The sequence below is a fragment of the Galendromus occidentalis genome, unplaced genomic scaffold (genome assembly GCF_000255335.2).
Source record: "Galendromus occidentalis unplaced genomic scaffold, Mocc_1.1 scf7180000077466, whole genome shotgun sequence".
NCBI lineage: Eukaryota > Metazoa > Arthropoda > Arachnida > Mesostigmata > Phytoseiidae > Galendromus > Galendromus occidentalis.
In genome coordinates this window covers 424,740-444,064 of record NW_003805454.1, presented here as the reverse complement: position 1 = coordinate 444,064, position 19,325 = coordinate 424,740, and the positions used below count along the sequence as shown (strand labels likewise).

General features: G+C 51.4%; 1 protein-coding gene across 1 annotated transcript; it reads left to right on the top strand.

Annotated features, from left to right (window-relative positions):
- The first annotated feature begins 3,865 nt into the window (after positions 1–3,865).
- LOC100907949 (proto-oncogene tyrosine-protein kinase receptor Ret) lies at positions 3,866–13,623 on the top strand. The gene is made up of 18 exons (XM_029111763.1): positions 3,866–3,892; positions 4,114–4,270; positions 4,452–4,691; positions 4,828–5,045; positions 5,127–5,274; positions 7,158–7,258; positions 7,342–7,449; positions 7,781–8,042; positions 8,146–8,349; positions 8,478–8,692; positions 8,807–9,010; positions 10,428–10,692; positions 10,972–11,235; positions 11,681–11,828; positions 12,544–12,681; positions 12,898–12,997; positions 13,222–13,405; positions 13,523–13,623. Exons 1-18 carry the CDS (start codon positions 3,866–3,868, stop codon positions 13,621–13,623), a joined length of 3,084 nt encoding a protein of 1,027 aa, XP_028967596.1.
- Positions 13,624–19,325: the final 5,702 nt, after the last annotated feature.

Genomic DNA, 19,325 nt, shown 5'->3' with positions numbered 1-19,325 from the left:
ACAGAGATTCCGGTTGCTGTACCCGGTCTTCCGAGGCTGAATGACACCGGCTTGGGTGATGTCATTCTACAGGAAAGAAGTGCTCGGCTGTAGAGCGTAACGCGTCCGGTGGGAAGTGACAGTTCACGTATTCGCTCGGGATTGATACTTATTCGAACCCAATGTGAATGGCTTGCACACTTCGCAGTCAGCCGGAATAACTCGTCTAGAAGGAAATGAAAGACCTCAGGGGGAAGTATGTATTTATTAGGGGCGAAAGATTGACAGGGAGGCGACGGGACAGAGCAGAGATCGTCGACCCCAAACATCTCGGAGCGAACAGTTTCATCGAAAAATCGAGAATCGGGGCTCGGACACGGTAATGAAAGAAGAAACATCGTACGGGAACGACTGAATCCATGGCTTCTTCGAGACGAGGGGATGAGACAGCTCACCGCAGAGTCTGAGATCGATCAGATGCATAGGAGCGCCGACCCGTAGAATCGAGCGGGGTAGACCGTTGGACGACCTTCTCAGGATCCTAATTCGCAGAACATTCTTATTCATCCGCTCCTACGCCCAACATTCAAGTTGAAACCAGGGGCTTGCGGTCAAGAGATGAATGTCTGCTTCTATCTTGGCTTGCGGTCGCGGTGCCTAATCTCCTCGGTCCAAACTTCTCCGAAGAGTCGTAGGTACCGATCCTGACGATACTCCGCCGTGTTTTGCCGGGTACGAAAGGTATCGAACTAAGCCTGCACTCGTGATGAAATATCTGGATCTTCGCCGCGGAACGCTATCACGCGGCCGTTCGGTTATTACGCTCTCACGCGCTTATGATTCGCAATAAAGAAGAGAGCGACCTGCTCTCCTGTGCAATGTAGGGTGCTGTCGACAGCAGTCGGCCCATGCGGATGATCTATCGACTCATTCGCCAGTCGCTTCCTAATGAGAGGGATGAATTGCGCACCCATGAAAAAACCTAAATTATTTGGAGTGGAATTGACCCTTCCGGGACACCCTCGAATCCTGTGCGAGATCCAGGATCGTCGAAGACGAGCTGCGGGAGAATCCACGCGAGGAATCCGCCGGAGTTTCGGGACGCGAGAACTGGAACATGGTCCAGATTCCGTCTCGGACAGATTCTCGACTAGGAACCCCCGGAAAACTATTCGAACTTGAGGGGGACGCTCTCCCATGAGGCTACATGAAAACTCTTTCTCCCGCAAAGGCCATGGAATCTCTGATCCGATGCGTTCCTTCGAGGAATCGATCCGTGCCCCATCGACCAGGGAATGCGGTTGACGGAATCTTGCCTGAGTTTCAGGCTCATTCTCGGATAAGCCTATAGCCAGTCCCCGTGCAAGCTCCTTCAGGTTAATCCGAGTTTGGTATCCGAACGCGTATTCACATGCGGCTCGCCACGGGTGCGAGAACCCGCGTGTCTGGATGCAACGGCTCTCCGATGTTGACGATTCCGCATGAGCGGGAACGCCGCGCCGCCTCCACGATCGAGAGGAATGTAAACCGGCCATGGACTGACGCGATACTCACATCCGATCGACGAGAATCCATTCAATATTTACGCACTCTGGCCAAGAGGGTCGAGCACGAATATAAACTGAATTTCGGATTCTCCCTGGCCGCTTCCAACCGGCGTTAGGGAGTTCCACTCGATCCTGCGTCCCGCATGCGTGTGACGAACGAGAAGAAAACACCAGAGCCGATGGAACAAAACGGGGAGATGAGTCTAATTCGACGGTTTCGGCATCGGCGAGCGCTATATAATGCGAAAACGCTCGTGGAACGGGAGCATCATACGGGCGCGACCGCAACCTCGAACGAGTCAAGAAAAACTTTCGAGCAACCTTCGGCTTTAGTCGACAGACACTCTTTGCGGCTCCGTCGCGACCATGGAAGCCTAGCAACGCGACGAGTCACGCCGGAGGACGTCGATCGCATCTGAAAGTGATTTCGCTCCGAGTCTACTCGTGTTCACTTTCTTCTCATCATTATCCGAACTCGCCCGGCTGCAATGCGGCCGCCAATGTTTAAAACTCAACACCTGTCTTGTTCCGATTTGGAATGTTCCGAGCTCGAGCCGCCCGATCGACAAAGTAGCGCTCAGCACTACCTGTGGGGTGGCGCTCGGAAACACGATACCAGCGGGACAAGCTCGACGTGGTTATCGAGTTATTGATAAATCACCAGCAGCAGCCACTAAAAGCTGCCAGAAGAGAGAGGTAATGAAGCGAGGTGATAAATGGGCGCCTCCACTGACTCCCCAGTAATTGCGGGCTCATGAGCATTCGGCGTCACCGCACAGTTTGACGCCGAGTCACTGATCTTCATTCCTGAACTTCGTCCGTTCCACGCTGATCATGGAGCTCCGGTCGCTTCAAAAGGCTCCTAGTCTAATAGGTATGTACTTCCATTCATCAGGCGAACTATTCACACTCGAGAAATTCGATGGTCGTCGATACTGGGGAGAAACGACCCTGGCTGACTGAGCATTCATTACACGACAGACGTCAGTTCACCTGAAGTTATGTGCGGCATCATTCCCGGTCCATGTTAGCTTAGGGTTGGCGGATATTCAGTCGACGCGTGGTACCGCGGAGCATTTTTCCTGAGGCGAACGCGCGATTCGAGCCTTGACCGATGAAAGTGGGAGGCACAAATATTTCTGCCAATGAGAGAGTCTGTCGTCTCTCGCGGACTTATCTGGCAGTGAACGGGATTGCAGACGCCAGAATTATCTCGAGTCGAAAACTCTCCTCTGGTGATGCTCGGTCGATTCACTCGCCTAGGAACACACAGGAAGGTCGGTAGGAGATTCACGTCCTTGGAATGGAATCCCCACGTGCTCCACTGAGGAGCATTCAGAATCGACTCGGAAGAACCTTTAAGTTTCATGAATATTCGATTCCAAGCGTCCAGCATAAGACAAAGTACTTGGAGCCATTCTTAGAGTCACTCCTACGGACCCGGCTTTTTCCAGGGAAACTATGTGCTCTTGCGAATTCCGCAGCGGAGCGACATGTGTAACGGGTCAGGGAACGGAACGAGGAGGCGAGCTGCTCATTGCGACATAGAAGCAGTTTATTGCAGAAGCTTCCAAGAAGTAGTCGTTTGCCAGGCAGTTCAGACCTGTAGCGTCTCAGACGTTTCCTCGCCAGCTACCGAGAGTCCTAGATGCGGAAAATTCAATGGAAACCGCTCTGAGGCTCCACGGGAGCTTTGGCGACTGGAAGGAGAACACAGATGGGACGCTTTTTTTGTGAACTGCTCACAACTGTCCAACCGGCGGCAGGATTATCCATTCTCCAATCATGCGAATCCCCCTCGGTGACCCAAGATCAGGGCACTAGGGAATAGGTAATGACCATCGACGTGGTGTGGCTCTTCTGATATTCGACCGAGTCTCTCGCCTCGATGTCACCCAAAGCCTTAGCGAGAACTCGGTTACATTTTGTCGAGAGAGGCAAGGACGCGATATGCGATGCAAGGCCCACCCTGGAGGTCAGAGAGTTGAGGAGTCAGGGAACTCTCTCGGAAAGGAAGGTCCCTCATCGTCTCGTGGATGGGCAGGAACGCTACAGCTTTTCGTGATGAATGATATAAACGCTCAGAGAGCCACCCCTGTAGCCTCTTGGAATATTTTGAGCGAATAGAGCAATGGCTCCTCCTCCGCGAAAAATGGCCCGTTTTCCCGCGGTAGCGGGACCCTTGTCTCTTTTCGGAGCGTAGTAAGGGCAAACTCACTGTGGAGTCACCCGTGGAAACAGCTAAGACAGACAGTTGTTGTGTCTTCTTGAGGTCAGGGCAGACTTCACTCAGAATTATGAATAAGTACGCAGCTCGTTCATTTGAAACGTTTTCCCGTATGGCCTTCCATTGGGAGAAGAGAAAGGTGAAGCCATCCGGGTCCACAAGCTTGCCGTGCCCTCGGTGGGTCGAATCTACATCTCTCCTCAGGAGAGATCGGAGCTTCAGGGAGTTTTTCTGCCTGAATCTCAACATCAATCGGAGGGGTACTGACGGGATATGTTTATTTCAGAGGGTAACCGATCCGCGCTCCTGCATTTCCCGCAGGCGAGAACACGGGCAGGTCTTCTCCCTCGCTCATTCAAGACAAAAGTGCCTTTCTTCCGGGTATTCGTGAATTCTGTCCCGTCGGGACTCGCGGAACGGCCTCAGTTCTCGATTTTGTCGCCGAGAAACCTCGTGAGGATCGACAATGAAACCGGGGAGCTCTCCCTGCTGCATCGTCTCGACGACAAACGTCTCGGTGAGTACCCAGCTCAAAAATCAGCTCCGTATGCGTCTCGGTTCGCAAATCGGAGTCGTTCCAGCGAACATCTAGAGGTCCGTCGTTTCCACAGTCAGTCCGCAGTCACTTAGAGAATGGCTGAATTTTCGAATCAGTGCAAGCCTCCGTAGAGATGAAAACGGGCTCGTTTCTTCCGCAGCTCGCGAACTCGAGGTTGAAATCGAAGCATCGCATCCGGACCTGGGTCTGGCCAGGACAGTCATTGTGTTCCAGCTGACGTCGAGCACATCCTGCAACATCAGTCGGTCGATGTGCTTTACTTCGGAAGACGATGCGATCACCATCGATGCTGAGGCCGCTCCCGGAACTCCGGTCGAATACGTTCCGCCTCCGATGCAGCGGTTCTGTAACAGGAGCGCCTCTTACACTTTACAGCCAGGTCAGCGAAGATAATTCATCGGAACGATACCCGGAGAAGAGTCTCGATTGTTTCATCACATATGCAATATCGAGACTAGCAGGAACGTTGCGAAACGAAAGAAGCACAGAAATGAGATTTTCTTATTTTTTCGCAGTTGACATGCTGTCGCTAGACGACGACACTCGCACGCTGAAAACGATCAGAGCGATCCCTCCCGGAATCCATAACACGTCGGTTTTCTGCAAAATCGACGGAAATCCGAGCCTCGCTTTCAACAAAACGGTAATCCTCAGGGCAGCCCGCCTCTATCGCACGTCACTTCGAGGCGTGAACCTGTCGTGTGATTTCACCACTGCGCGAATGCTGCAAAAGGTAAGAGGCGTCTCTTTACATCAACATCCAACTTCCCCGAGGGTATCGAGCCTTGAGATAATCTCGGTCCTCGCTCCACAGGACAGGAAGATCTTGTGTGACCTCGAAGCGGTCAACGTCGACAAGGACGCCCTGTATCGCGTATTCAGAGTCGGAGACGAGCGCAATCTTTTCCGAGTGAAACACGATCTGATGTTCCCAGACAGCGAACACCGGCGGGTCATCATCTGTAAGTAATTTCGGCCGAGTCAACAATTCTTTCAACGAACATTTCCCGCTGGCGGTCGTGGTTTCGAAGTCGCTGGGGCCAATCAGTCAGTCACTGGATCAAAGCGCGAGTCGGTCCTCTGGCTCTGGAGCACCTTTTGCCTGGGAGAGCAGAAAGCGCTCCTCTACCTGGACGCTGCAAATTGTCCGGAGTTGCAATTCCATGTAATTAGCATAAGACAAGTCAGACTTGCAGCGGTTCGCGCCCGTAATGGCAGACCGACGCACGTACCGCTCGAGCGAGCGCTTTCCCGTCTCTTATCATCGTCGGTTCTGATAAGCGAAGCTGAATTCGCTCTCTGTTCGTCACGTTGTTCCCGTCAGAGCTCGTGTATGTGCGAAAGTTCTCTATTCCTCTATTATATTAGCCACTTTCAGCCGCTGAAACGTTGTCGGGCCACTGGCGTAATTCCCAGAAACGACCGACCGAGAGCATCCCATTAGGGGGCGACAAATACCACCGAAATCAAGAGCGAGGGAATCTGCGAGGCGCGGATCCCCGTATCTTCATCTGAAGCTACGGATCCCGGAGGCAGCCAAGACTTTGTCGAGAAATTCGACAACATTGGCCCTCTGCCTGGATTTTGCTCAGGGCACGCTGCGCGATGAGGCGTGAAGATGGGGATGGTGACGTTGTTCCCTTCGAGAGTCAAGCGCGCGAGGAGAACGATGAACGCCTTCAGCCTCCTTAGGCTCGCCGAGTCTCGCTCTGAATGCCTCGACGCGACATCCGCATCCCATGATAAGAAGCTTTAAACGCGTTTGACGGAGTCGACGCCAAGACTCGCTTGATGAAAGCTCTGATGCCCTTCACGTCATTTCCTTCTACTTCTTGCCTCCGGTGTTCAGATTTTCTTGGTTCACCTTTGCGATTAGTCGCTCCGATCTATTGGAGATCAGGTCCTATGTTATTTTGTGTCTTCCGGAGAAACTTTGTCGTGTGATGGGAGTACGCACGAGCGTTGTGGAAAATTGGGGCGAGAGCTTCGTATTCAAGTCCAAGCAATACACTCGGCTGCTCTTAATAGAGCCGCCGAATTCATCTCAGCCTCATGACAACGATCAGATTTTCGCGCCCCATCAGGATCCCTCATGCTTCCGCCCCCTTGGTGACCTTGAGTCCATCAAGACTCTCTCGAGATGAATAGCAGTGATGATATGTTGAAGTATGCTATCCTTGCGAGCGACTCCCGCAATATGTGGTAGACAAGATGTTGACTCTGAGGGCTTGCGACACCGGTGGCCGCTAGGTCGGGTAGGCATTCCGCGGTCATGCGCCACACCCATCTCATAATAACTCATGTTAAATATTCGCGCAGGACCGCATACACAATTTCGCACATTGCCGACCTTCGAATTGTTTGCAGTAGAAATCGTGAACCTTGACCCAGCTCTGTTTCGGGGGTCGTGGGGTTTGTAAACGCCGACCTGAACAACTTAGAGTACGCTCGAGGCAGGGCTCCCTGTGCCGGAACGACGATGGTCTCGATGGGTGGTATTAGGAGACTGCATCTTCCTACCTTAATCCGCGACTTGACACTTCAGAGAATGTCAGGGAACGAAGTATTGCGGTCCGAAAAACTATTCCCTGGGTCCAGAAAACGAATTCCAGACTAAATGATGTACACATGTCTGAACAGAGTATTTGACTATCTCTGGGATACTTGACGACAGATCGCTGAACGATTCGAGAGGGACAGCGTGGTCTGGGACCAGAGTCTTGCGACGCGGGAATAGAGCTGCGGTCAATTACCGCCGTAGCCCACCCTAATGTAGGTCGCCCTGATGGTTCGCCGGGCAGAATCGAGTTCTGGACTTATACAAAGGTCGAATCAATGCTTCCAGCTGTGACGGCCATTCCCGGGGCAACTTTCTATCCGGACACCACTTACAGCTTCGACGTCGTGCTGGAGGAAGGATCGAGAAAGCATGTCAGCTACCAAAATGTGAGTAGTCACGATTTATCCTGACTTAGAGGATTTTCTCCCTGACAGATGAGCACGGCGCTCAAGGTGAATTCGTTCCTCAGGTCACTTACAAGGTCACGGTAACTAACGACACCCTCATTGATCATCCTCTTCGATTGGACGTGAGCAGAGCCAATCTGTCGTCAGGATTGACAGCCCGCTTCACGAGGGTAAATGAATTCCTTGATCTCCTTCTCACCTACATAGGATAGGAAAGCGATAGGACGGAGATGCTCCAGAGAGACGGAGATCCTGATCACGGATTCCAAGCGGGGCCGATGATCAGGAAGATTAGGCATCGATCCAACACGACGAGGCTCAGCCTGAGCTGAATTTTCCTCCGATCATGCTCGATTCGACCGACCGACCGATGCGATCCGGATCGGGCCGATGGAACGTACTCGCTTGGGGCCCGCGAGGCTGATGAATCCGAATTTCCGAAATATGGATTAGGGATCCGTAGGAAAAATTCTCGCTTGAAGGCATAACGTCTAATTGCAGGTCATCCCTGCCTTGAGTGTCGTACAGAGACGCGCAAGATACAGGTTTTCGATTGCCGACGATCAATGGCACGACGCGTTCGCAATCACAAGAAACGAGGGCATCGTCTACGTCAAAGATACGAAAGCCCTGCTCGACATCGCCGGTCGGGACGTGAAGCTCAGGGTCATTATAACGGACCTGAAATCCCACAACGAGACCTACCACGACATCCACGTGTCGGTCGAGGACAGCAATTCGATTATATGTGGTGATCCATCAGGTTAGTCGCGACAAGTCCGAGTGGTCTTTCGATGACTTTCGTCATCTGATTTTCGAGATTGAGGGAAGAAAAGTGAAAATTTATGCCCCGGCCGGTGTTCCAGAACTTCTGTCCTGCGCTTCGGCCAAGTATCACAATCAGTGCGAGGAGATGTGCGGGGACGGAGCTCGTTTCGGTCATTGCAGTTGGCATCGGGCCGAGAAGTCATTCTATGAATCGTGCACTCCCGATCCTCTGCACTGTCCCGATCAGCAATGCGATGAGCTTGAAAGGGAGAACGACTCCCTCTGTCCCCAGGATTGCGCTCGTGAGTAACTTTCAGTGAGAGAATTCAAGTTTGCCTACACGAAATCGTCGGTAATTGGAAAAGTTTCAGGAGTGGAAGCGTGAGAACTATTCTCCGAGCGTCTCTCACACCGACTTGCAACTTTGCAGCTCATGTCACCGGCGTCGCCGTCAAATCTGATCATGCGGCCTCCGGGATACCGCCCGAAGCGGGAGACTTCTGTTTCTGTTTGGTGCCAAGTCAATGTACGTGTGAGCTCTCGAAGAGCCACGAACGCGTCGAAAGATCTCGAAACAACTTGTCGGAGAAAGAATCTCATCACGCGAAAGACGACGAACGACCTCGGGGCTTGTGTGGCAGACGCGTGAGTTTGAATCTTAGTTCCTTTCGGATCATCGCTCGGAGCGGACAGTCACTCGGAGAACGACTAATTCGTTTGGGCATGTCAGCTTTACTAAGCAAAGAACTTTTTTCTCAGAGCTGTATCAACGTCATCAAAGTGGTCGGACTAGGCGGCATGCTCATTGCCGTCTCGATAGCGGCCATTATACTTCTGTTGAAATCAGTTCCGTTCCCCAAGCCGAAGAAGCCAGGCAGCGAGAAACGCGACACGAATCAAGACATTTCACCGGATCCTGATTCAACCTTGACAATGGAAGGACCCGACGTCAAGCTATTGCCCGTAAGTTCTGATGACAGATGACACCCCAACATGAGAGCAGCGCTCGTTCACCATGCGAGAAAAAATATTCGCCGCGACAGCTCTCTGATCCCGTGATGATTCCTCCGTGGAGGTTCCTTAGGCCCTTCGTCCCCGGGAGCTCAATCCCTAATTCAGGTCGAAGGGTGATCTGTGACTGAGATGTTCTGCTATATTCTGAGGGATGACGGGGCGACTCCTAGAGGGGCAGAGGGTTGATATTCGATCGAGCTCTCTCGGGAATCTTCAATAACCGTGATTCTCGGACCTGATTGGTTCGAATCCTCCATTAGGAAATTCATGGAATTCGTCGAGCTCTCAGCGGGAGTTCCAGTGTATAAAAAACTCATTCCTTGCGGTCCACGATCTTATTTAATTTTCCGCGAATCGCCCAATGATCAAGTATGCGCAGAGGAAATGTTTGTATCAATAAATCTCCTCCCGTGAATATCATGGATAATCGAGTTTTTCCGCTTGGCTGAGCGCAGTTCTAAGGATTCTCATGAAGCCGCTGACTAACTCAAGCACGTCTTGAAAGATTTCAAGAAAAGACCTGCACGGCAGCATTCGAAAGCAGCCACGTGGGGATTCTACGAGCTATCAGGTTGTCGCTTAAAATTCAAGGATTCCTCTCGATTTCCTCCCATGAAAGAGACTGTGATTGCGAGGAATTCGAGGAGGGAAGGTCTTCGGTAGAGCATCTCCGGAGATTTTCCCACTCCCTATCGGCTTATACGGAGTGGAAATCAGGGGAGCTAACCCACAAGCGGGAGCGAAAGAGTACATGGCTGTCAGAAGCTTCGTCGCACTCGACGCGATGTGCATTTATTCTATTTCGACCCACCCCACCGAATATCCAAGAACTCGCTCTCAGTGAACTCGGATAGTTTCTCCCCTGATCCGAGGGAGAGGTGATCGGTCTGACTTCCGCTCCCACCCCAGTCGGGCTCTGGCTGCCCGTACCTCCGATGCTCGAAGAGGAGTCAGCTTTCTATTTCCCTCTCAGAAAATCGACCGCCCGCTCCCCGCCCTCTGGAGACGCCCGGGATCGAGCGCTGATCCGGACGTGCCTGTCGGCGGAACTTTGGTTCATATCGTACACACGACGTCTCTCCCACAATTCACGCCTATGCTTATCAAGAATGCCCGCCGAGTCCCCTGTTGTCGAACGCGGAGCCCGAAATTAGAATTTCGACTCCACACCAATATCCGTGATGATGACCGTGTGCACGGATGATGATGCGGGGATAGAGAGCCGAAGTTTCGTGTGAGGCAGCGGATTTAAGTTACCAAGAGCAGAATCGGCGCTTAGCAACGCTCATGCTTCACAACTCATTCCTAACACGCAGCAAGCTGAATAACTGGCTGGGCTTGTGTTAATCAAGATCTAACCCTACAGATGAATCAAGTGGATGTCCGCTGGGAGGTGCGACGTGACAACCTCTTGTTTGAAAACGTTCTCGGAGAGGGCGAGTTCGGCAAGGTCATGCGCGCTCAAGCCTGGAGCATTGCGGGGAGAGACGGCTACACCACGGTCGCCGTCAAGATGCTGAAAGACGATGCTTGCCGTCAGGATCAACAGGACCTCCTGCAGGAATTGCAGATGCTCAAAGAAGTCGACCACGTAAACGTCATACGACTTCTGGGTGCCTGTACCAGCAGAGGTGAGCACTTACTTCCTCGATCAGACGGGGGAATAATCGCATGGACACGGACTCGGAGCGTCGAGAATCTGGCCGGGAAAAAGAATGATCGCCAGAAAGACTCAGTCAGCGATTTTTCGATCCCATCCTCCTCGAGGGCTGGACGCTGACTTTGATCGCGAGATCTCTCACTATGCCATAAGGACAGCGGGAATCGGAATCAATGGGACTTGAACCTATCGGAAGCTATCGCGAGGATTTCCGAAATTGAGACGCGTTCTTACCCCGTTTTCACTTCAGAGGGTCCGCTGTATGTGATCGTGGAGTATTGCGAATATGGATCTCTGCGATCGTACTTGCGACGGTGTCGCAACATTTCCTCTACGGAAGACCTGCGTGCGGTTCAGAATCCAACTTATCTCGGCGAAGATCAGCGAGTCCAGCTACCTTCCGCTCGACAGCTGACGTCTTTCATGTGGCAGATCGCAAGAGGCATGAGTTATCTGTCAGATATGAAAGTCATACACCGTGATCTCGCAGCGAGGAATATTCTAGTGGCCACAGGTGAGTGCCGCAGCAGCAACAGACTCGAAGCGTGAGAACGCATCCGGTTCGAGGTTTTGAAAGGGAAGTTTCATCGAGCATTATGTTCGCTGACAGCGTCCGGAGGCGAAGGCAATTTTCTCGTTCCTTCGCGAGCTTCGTTGGCCTTCCGGGAGGAATCGACTCAGTCAGCGGAATCGTTCTCTGACCTTTAAATTGGAGGTTCCGACTGTGACCCTATAGGTTATCACCCTCGCTTCCCTCGAATCTCATCAGTCCTTTCAGTCAAAGAGTTCATCCGAATCAATAAATTTTCGGAATCGGTCGGGAATTTCTCACAAACGAAGAGGAGAGAATCTTCCCCCCGATCCAGATTCCTATCAGGGTTCTGCTCTTTCAAATAAATGAGTGACTGCGGAAAGAAGTCAGCGAGCCTCGCATTGAGAGTTTACTCCAACTCTTCCAGATTTCGTCGTGAAAATCTCCGATTTCGGGCTAAGCCGCGACGTTTACGAAGGAGATACGTATCTGAAGAGGAGCCGGCAGCGAGTTCCTGTCAAATGGATGGCCATAGAATCGCTAGAAGACCAAATATACACCACCAGAAGTGATGTGTGAGTATTTTATGATTTTTTTCAGCCTCGAAAGGGGGAAATTTCCCAAAAGTCAGCGAGCGTATCTCGCGAGTAGGGGAACCGACAGATATCCAAAGGTCACGCCTCAGTGGCGAGACACTCCAACAGATCCGAGGACCTTCGGCCTGGCTCCTATGAGAGCTACTTCGGAAAGCAACTTCCAGGGGAAACAATCAGTAGCATTATGGCATCGATAAAGGTCCGATCGGACATATCATACCCATGTCCGGGGAGTGAATTCCCAGGGCGGACGGCCATACCCGTGTCCTCACGTAAAACGGGTCTGACATAAAAGTTTCGATTATAACATATATGTGCATGTATCCGAGGGATATTTCATGCAAGTTCTTGCCCCTCGTCGGCCTGTTCGACCATAGATTAGAATACACCGCCACGAGAAGCAGGGCGGAGTTTCATCAGAGAGTTTCGAGAGCATGACGTTTACGATGCTATGAATTTCTATAGTGATGGAGAGCGGCGACATTGTTCAGGCCCGTAGGCCCCGCACTCGACCGCAACGACGCAGTGTGGACAATCGAATCGCGATTCGAGCGATTCCTGATAGAGCAAAATACTCTGACGGTCGATGCATTCTAACGACCCCTCTTCGATGTGGCATACGAATAATCGACGGCAACTTCTCGCTCGATCACAGAGCAAGCGATGCTTGTATTTCAATTGACGTTTACTTCAGGTGGTCCTTCGGAGTCGTGCTCTGGGAGATCGTGAGTTTGGGCGCGACGCCGTACCCCGGCTTGAGTGGCGAACGGCTGTGTCATCTGCTCAAGCAGGGATATCGCATGTACCAGCCAGATAATTGCTCTGATCAGCTGTAAGTTCAGGCTAACTTCTTCCTATGTCGTGTAATACTCCGTTGTCCAGAACCGAAGTCGCTAGCTTTGACAAAGATTCCGAGGTGCTTCCATGAACTCGCGTGGAAGCTGAAGTACCTTATCACGTTCGGGGTTGAGATAGGCGCTGTCGAGTCGCAAAGTAGGGGAAATGCGAAATATATGGCCAAACTTCCTGACCGGGTTTGCATTTTTAGATACGCGGTCATGCGGGATTGCTGGAGACCAGATCCAAACGAGAGACCTTCGTTCAGATTGCTCGCGCAAAAGTTCGACCGTCTCCTTCAGGATACAACGGTGAGGAAGAATCGATTGATCTAGTTCCAGCTCGCTGGTCGGTTGCTCTATGTGAATGTTACGAGAGTCCCTGCCGAATTGCCAAGATAAGCGCGGCGTTCCTTCAGATCCGTAATTAGACACTGTCCGAAGCTTTTGCTGAACCCGCGGCTCTTCGTCTTTGAGAGCTTTTTTCTTCTCCACTGCACGATCCGCTCATTTAAGCCCTGCCGATATCTCTACAGATATATCTTGACGTAGAAGACGGCGTGGCAACGTGCTCGACATACTACAACGACGACTCGGTGACGTCGGAGGAGACCATTGTATGTGGTGATAGGCCAAGCCGCGTAGAGGCGCAACTGGAAGGCGGTGTCGTGAAATCGCATCTACTCAAACAGGACAGGACCCCGTCGTCGGAATATCTCAACCACCAGCACCAAGCTGAATTCCCACACAATCTGCATAATCATCTGACTGACAACAGCGCCAGCATCGGCAGCGGATTCAGCTTGAATATCGACAACAGCAACATGACCGAAGACGACGACGACGAACGCAACCGGTTACTCCACTACGCAAAGATGGACTTTGCCCGCTCTAGTAGCGATGCCAGTTCAGATCAAGAGCATACGTCAAGCGTCTGAGCAGACGTAAACACGAGCGTGATATTAGTTTGAGCCAGGAATCCGCTATATGAGCGTTCACAAGAAGGTCGCGTACATGCATGCGCATGTACATGCAGCTATGAATGTGGAAATTCTGTGCCGAGGAATTACGGTGCGCCAATCGGAAGCAGGAGCTGCATCGAGAACCCTTGGATGCGACCCATAGCTGCGCCAGAGGTCTATGTGGGGATAACACGGGGTCCCAGAGCGAGGTAAATCTCAAGGTTTCCTCGCGAGAAGGAAGAGAAGCGGTTCTCCTTGTGAGAGAGTTTCCGATTCGGAGCCATGGGACAAGAACGAGACGATGAAAGCAGATGGAGTTCCCGAGGGTGGGTGACCCTCTGGTGTATAGAACTGTAAAACATAATTTTGTGGGTTCTCAGGGTTTCCTTCACTTGAAAGAAGCGTTAGATATCTGGCGGTCTTCTCGGACTTGGTCGTCCGAGTGGAAGAATTTCTCTCCCCCCTGGGGAGTTGCCTTCCGCCTCAGAGGCACGGTGAATGTACGCCTGTTATTTTATTTTTGAGTATCATCATTCCATGGATCTGTACCGAAGAAATCATACCCAACTTACTATGGAACAAGTCACAATCCTTGCGGGGAGATGACGGCCAGGACGGCTGGCGGAATGAGCTTTACTTGACCCCTCAGGTTACACGGAGATAAGAGCGAAGACGACGACACAGTCGCCGATTGTTCATATCACGCGCCGAGGGAGCTAGCGTTAAATGTTCCAAAAATTCTAGAAGTTTTATGGGCATGTATTATCTTCGATGTTCAAGAGTCGCCTTGCCAAGGCAAGTCGATTCAGAATATTTCTTGCGCTGTGTGTACATACCGGAAAGAGAAGCTGAGGCAGATTGAGCGCGGATTGTATATAATGTTCAGCCTTGTATGTATAGACAGACAACCCTTCAAAACACCTGTAATTTGAGCTTTCATCGCGAAGACATTACCTGTTATCTCTTGCAATCTGCCTGTAGGACAGCTAGAAAGGAAACGGTTGCTGGAGCGAGAGAGACTGGTTTAGAAGATCGGAAACCTATTTGAAAATAAAACATGACTATTAATGATGATTGATGATTTATTGTCCGTTCCCTCGACGCATTTGGGGGTACGATGATGGCATCGGGGTGGATCGGGGATCCTTTTCAAGGTTTTTCAGGATCCGAAAGTTCTCTCTCCGTGCAGTCCGGTATTTATGGATGATGAAGGATGTTCACATAACGTTTCAGTCGGATGTGTTTCACCATCAGAAAATGCTCCGAGCTCCTAAGAAAAACGTGCGAAACTTCATTACTCCAACCGAGCGTCTTATGATGCAGAGGCACGTCAGGAATCGGATCGGATGTGGAACAATCATCGACAAAGGACCATCGCACCTCACTGGGCAGAATATTATTTGAATCGATCAAAGCGTACAAAAGTCAGTTTGAAGGCCCACCATGAAGCCCCACGGAGGGTGATTCCCCCGGATTCTCGGTGACACTAGCGACCTTGATCTGGCCGCTCAGATGGCGAAGGAAGGAAAGTGGATTTTGTGAAGACTATTGGGAACACCGGAAACTACTTCGCCACCGGTCCGATCTCTGAAGAAGTATCATTCGAAATATGCGGGGATGTCGCGAGGCTCCTCAGGTCTATCTCGCATCCTGTATGATGGGTCGCGCAATCCGATGCGACGAAACACGTTCATTCGCAGCGAAACGTCAGTATCGCTCATGCAGCGCTGTTGCGTGAAACAGGTTGACGACGCGCACCCACACCTCCGAAACCGACCTGGATGCAGAAGTATTTTCACGGCGCGGGAACCCGGCACGTACTGCAAGTCGAGCGGAACTGCGGTGTTGATTGATATTGGGCTGTCCGCCGCTGCTAACAGGAGCTTCGCATGTATCTGCTGGAAAGAGCCCTCGACGAAATGTGAGCTAAGGGCTCTCCGGTTCGCTGAGCCACAGTTCATCGTCGGAGTGCGAAGCTTTCCCGAAAGAACTCCGTCTTTGGCCCCATCGAGCGCTGGAGAAATACCACTCGACGTATCGTTCCCCATGTTCGAAGACGGGCTGTGTTCTTTACGTTCCTTATCATTTTTGATCTGGGAAGTCGATTGCCAAATTCGACGATTCGGTTCGACTGACTCAGATGGATGTGAGGTACAATACGGACACGCCTAGCCCCGGAAAAGGGTATTGTAAATTATAACCCGAGTCTTTTCTCGGTAGGGAGGCAGCAGCCATTGGCACAGGGAACTGATTTCGGTTCCTCATTCAAGGGTCTCGACTTTTGCAGGATGACTGACCTCACCCCTGAGATTCCTGAGGCTCATCACGCGGCTGGAGGTCCGAGGTCCGCCAATCTCCGAACCGATGGATGTTGGACGAGGTCTCAGCAGAATGCGATTGTGTATGGTGTATGGGGTCGATGCTCGTTCATAAAATCGGAGGTTTCGGCACAGCGTGTTCAGATTACGATGTCGTCCATCATGCACGGCTACGTGCATCCCATGACCAGGACTCCCGCGTTCAATCATCTCAGACAGACACCACGAACCTGAACAAATTCACTTAACAAAAGCTACTCTACCGAATGTTCGGCTTCCCTGGCGAGATTTACGGCGTGCCACGCTGACCGTCCGTGACTGACTAGCTTACCAAACGGAGCAATGATACGGAAATGTCTCCGGCGATGCCGAGACGTCCATTCTGATCATCGTCATACAACTCATGGGCTGGTTTGTCGGGTGACTGATCCTTTCCCCGCTCTTCTGTCGATGCGTCCATCTTCGAGCCTGTGAGTGAAGGCGAGTCTTTTTCAGCTTGGAGTCGGCCTCGAAGTCGAGGACAAAAGACTTTGGCGGCAAAAATCATTTTGCATTCCCCTTGTGCATTTGTGCAACAGCTAGTCGAGCGTTCCCCAGATCCATCGCGAGAGAAAAGACTTTGAGGAGGCAGGAGACGATTCGAGGTCAGCGACTCCCGACAAGCTCAACAAAGAGCGAGCTCTCACTGAGGGAAAGGGCTTTCCGTCTGAGCCACGGTTGAATGGCAATGCGGAGAGTCAAGACGAAAAAAGCGCATCAAAAGCAGCGAGTTCTCTTCTTCAAGCTCATTCCTCACCGCCTCCGTCGACGTCTGCGGTGACTGTACCGATTGGTAAACAAGGCTCTGTTCCCCCTTCATTCGGATACTTATTGCAAATCCCCCACCGGAAGTAATCAATCAGTCATTGACGAAATCAAGCGGCATGCAACACAATAGCGAGAATGAGATCCGGTCGACGTTCTCCGCCTGAGGCCTCGTGAATAGGCAAACACAAAAGAGGACCGTTCAAGCTAATAGCACTCCGGTGCCGAGATCTAATAGCGATCTGGAGAATGGTTCAAAGAACACCTCGGGAACTTGCACTTAATGAGCTCCTGGGCGAAACTCGCCAGAGTGGGTTGCGCAATTAGGCATCTGCCTAGATCAACCTGCCGACTCCGTCCCCGGGGAACCCGAATAGAGCTGTCGCTTGAGATGGAACTTTCGGATAGATGAATTTCCTTCAAGAAACTCCGTAATCACTACTACGTAATCGTTGCGAGTCGTGCCGACCCGGACAGATAAACAGATTTATCTAATGGAGAGGAATTTTCCTGCTTTGCGGCGAGATCTTCTTCCGCCCGCTTCCGACTGCGTCGAGGGGTGTTGACCCTCGAGTTTGGATGGTGACGAGAGTCAGTCGCGATGCTCTTCTCCGACTCAATGGGAATTAGGGGTTCCTGCCGAGCGGCGGTCCGTACGCCGAACGGATTCGGCAGAATTAAATCACGAGCCCGGAGAATCATCATATTGAGGAGAGTCGTCATCGGAACATCCTCAGGATCCTAGTCGGCGGCGCGATTCGCCTCTGATGGGAGCGAGTCGACGGGAAAACATCGTCCCGTTTTTATTCGGTCCCGCTGACTCGAGTCTTGAGATTACTCGGCAATGTCAACGAACCCCTCGCGAAGACGAGGGCTTAGATCCTATCATCGACCGGTTCTGGGGGTTTAATCCTGAATTCCGTATTCCCTATTAGTTCCTTCAATAATTGACGCTGTAAAGTATCTCCTCTCTCCTGCGAGACGAACGGCCTTGTACGGATCTGCGCCCAGCCCTCCCCGGGTCCGAAAAATAATTTCGGTCGAGAGAGAGGATCGAGTTGATGATGATGTTCCCCGAACTCGATTGCGAACATCATCGTATGGCTATTCACCCGCAGTCGAGTGTCACGTCCGACCTGTGTGAATTGTGATCCAGGTGACGATAAACTGAGCTTATAGACTGTAAAAGGATCACTGGTCGTTTCCTCTCCTTCTCCCGTCATCAATCTATCTCTGGAATGGTGATGCTCTCAGCTTATGCAACATCAGGACCTCCAAAGGTCTGATCGGAACCCGCAACCTAGCTTAAAACCTCTGCCTTCAACATGAGGTCTCGCTCCGTTGATTCTCTGGTGATCGGATGGAGTTCTCGAAGCTTGAACCGGGTCCGAAACGAAAGGGTCTGGGCAAATTCAGACTTAGGAAACCGATCTTATCGAGTGGGGTCTCAATCGAAAGGTAATTTTGAGAGGAATATTTTCCGCATGGTCCCGGATCTGATTAGTACTCCTGGACGGAATAAATGCCCGGAGAAGTTTTTTCTTCAACCCCTTCTATCTCGAGAACGGCTATAGCTACAGAGTCGTGCGATAGCGCGATCGAAAGCTCTCGTCGAGAGCTTTCATTTGATACCAATATCGACCTATTTGGCCGTTTCCAAGGCTTCAAAAAAGAGAAAACTAGTTTTCGGAAGCTTCGCTTTCATACTTCCACACGAGACGCCACTTCGATACTTTGTCAGATAAAAGTCCCAAGTTTCCCCCATCCATTAGAAATCATATCAGGAAAATCGAAGCGTCACTTTTTGTTGAAAAAATCCTTATTTTCCCCGGCCAAAATCCGTTTTTTCCGGAATTTTCCCGGTTCGCCCCTTTTTCGCCCGATTACTCCTAAACTAGCGCCAGGAGCCCGTTTTTGAGCCCGGAATCTGAAAGCTGAAGCCGAGAGCTTTCGATTGCACCCCCTGGTCACCCGATTCGGCCTCAGGGACAGGAGAAAACGTCCATCCTCAGAGTTTTCATCCAATCCCATTGAGGAAGCACATGGATATTGCGATTCAGGGTGACACTCATTAGGGCTCATCGGGTATGGGGAGATAAATACGAACTATAGTCCTTCATGAAGATTACGACTTTATTCAGTCATTAGCTCCATCCGCCTCTGACTCCGTTTCGCCTCCAGACGGCAAAAATAGATTTTCCAGGTTCGCTGCCGGACGAGAAATGGTGTCGAGATATCTCGCATACGAGAGGTAGAAAACCGCAGCAGCAACGTGCGAACAACAGCCCACCGTCCTGTTGCCATTTGGACATTCGCACCAATACTCCGCGATTCCGTCGATACTGTTCTCGCTTGGATGGTAAAGGATGTAAATCCTGTAGGTTTTGCGATTCACATGGGGACCTTACTTGGAGCTGAACGACGTTCGGCGCTTCTCTGACGAATTTCATCTCGATGTTACCGTTGCTGTCCATCATTTCCGCCAGGTAGGACCGCGCGAGGTTGATTTGGTATGGTCCAGAAACGAACAGGAGCAGCTGAGCTTCGGTCAACTTC

What these genes read in the sequence shown, in the direction of transcription:
- LOC100907949 (XM_029111763.1), top strand. Translation starts at nt 3,866, where the DNA reads ATGGCCTTCCATTGGGAGAAGAGAAAG. An exon ending in TGACAGCCCGCTTCACGAGG is followed by an intron (nt 7,450 to 7,780) that starts GTAAATGAATTC and finishes GTCTAATTGCAG; the next exon opens with GTCATCCCTGCCTTGAGTGT. An exon ending in TACACCACCAGAAGTGATGT is followed by an intron (nt 11,829 to 12,543) that starts GTGAGTATTTTA and finishes CGTTTACTTCAG; the next exon opens with GTGGTCCTTCGGAGTCGTGC.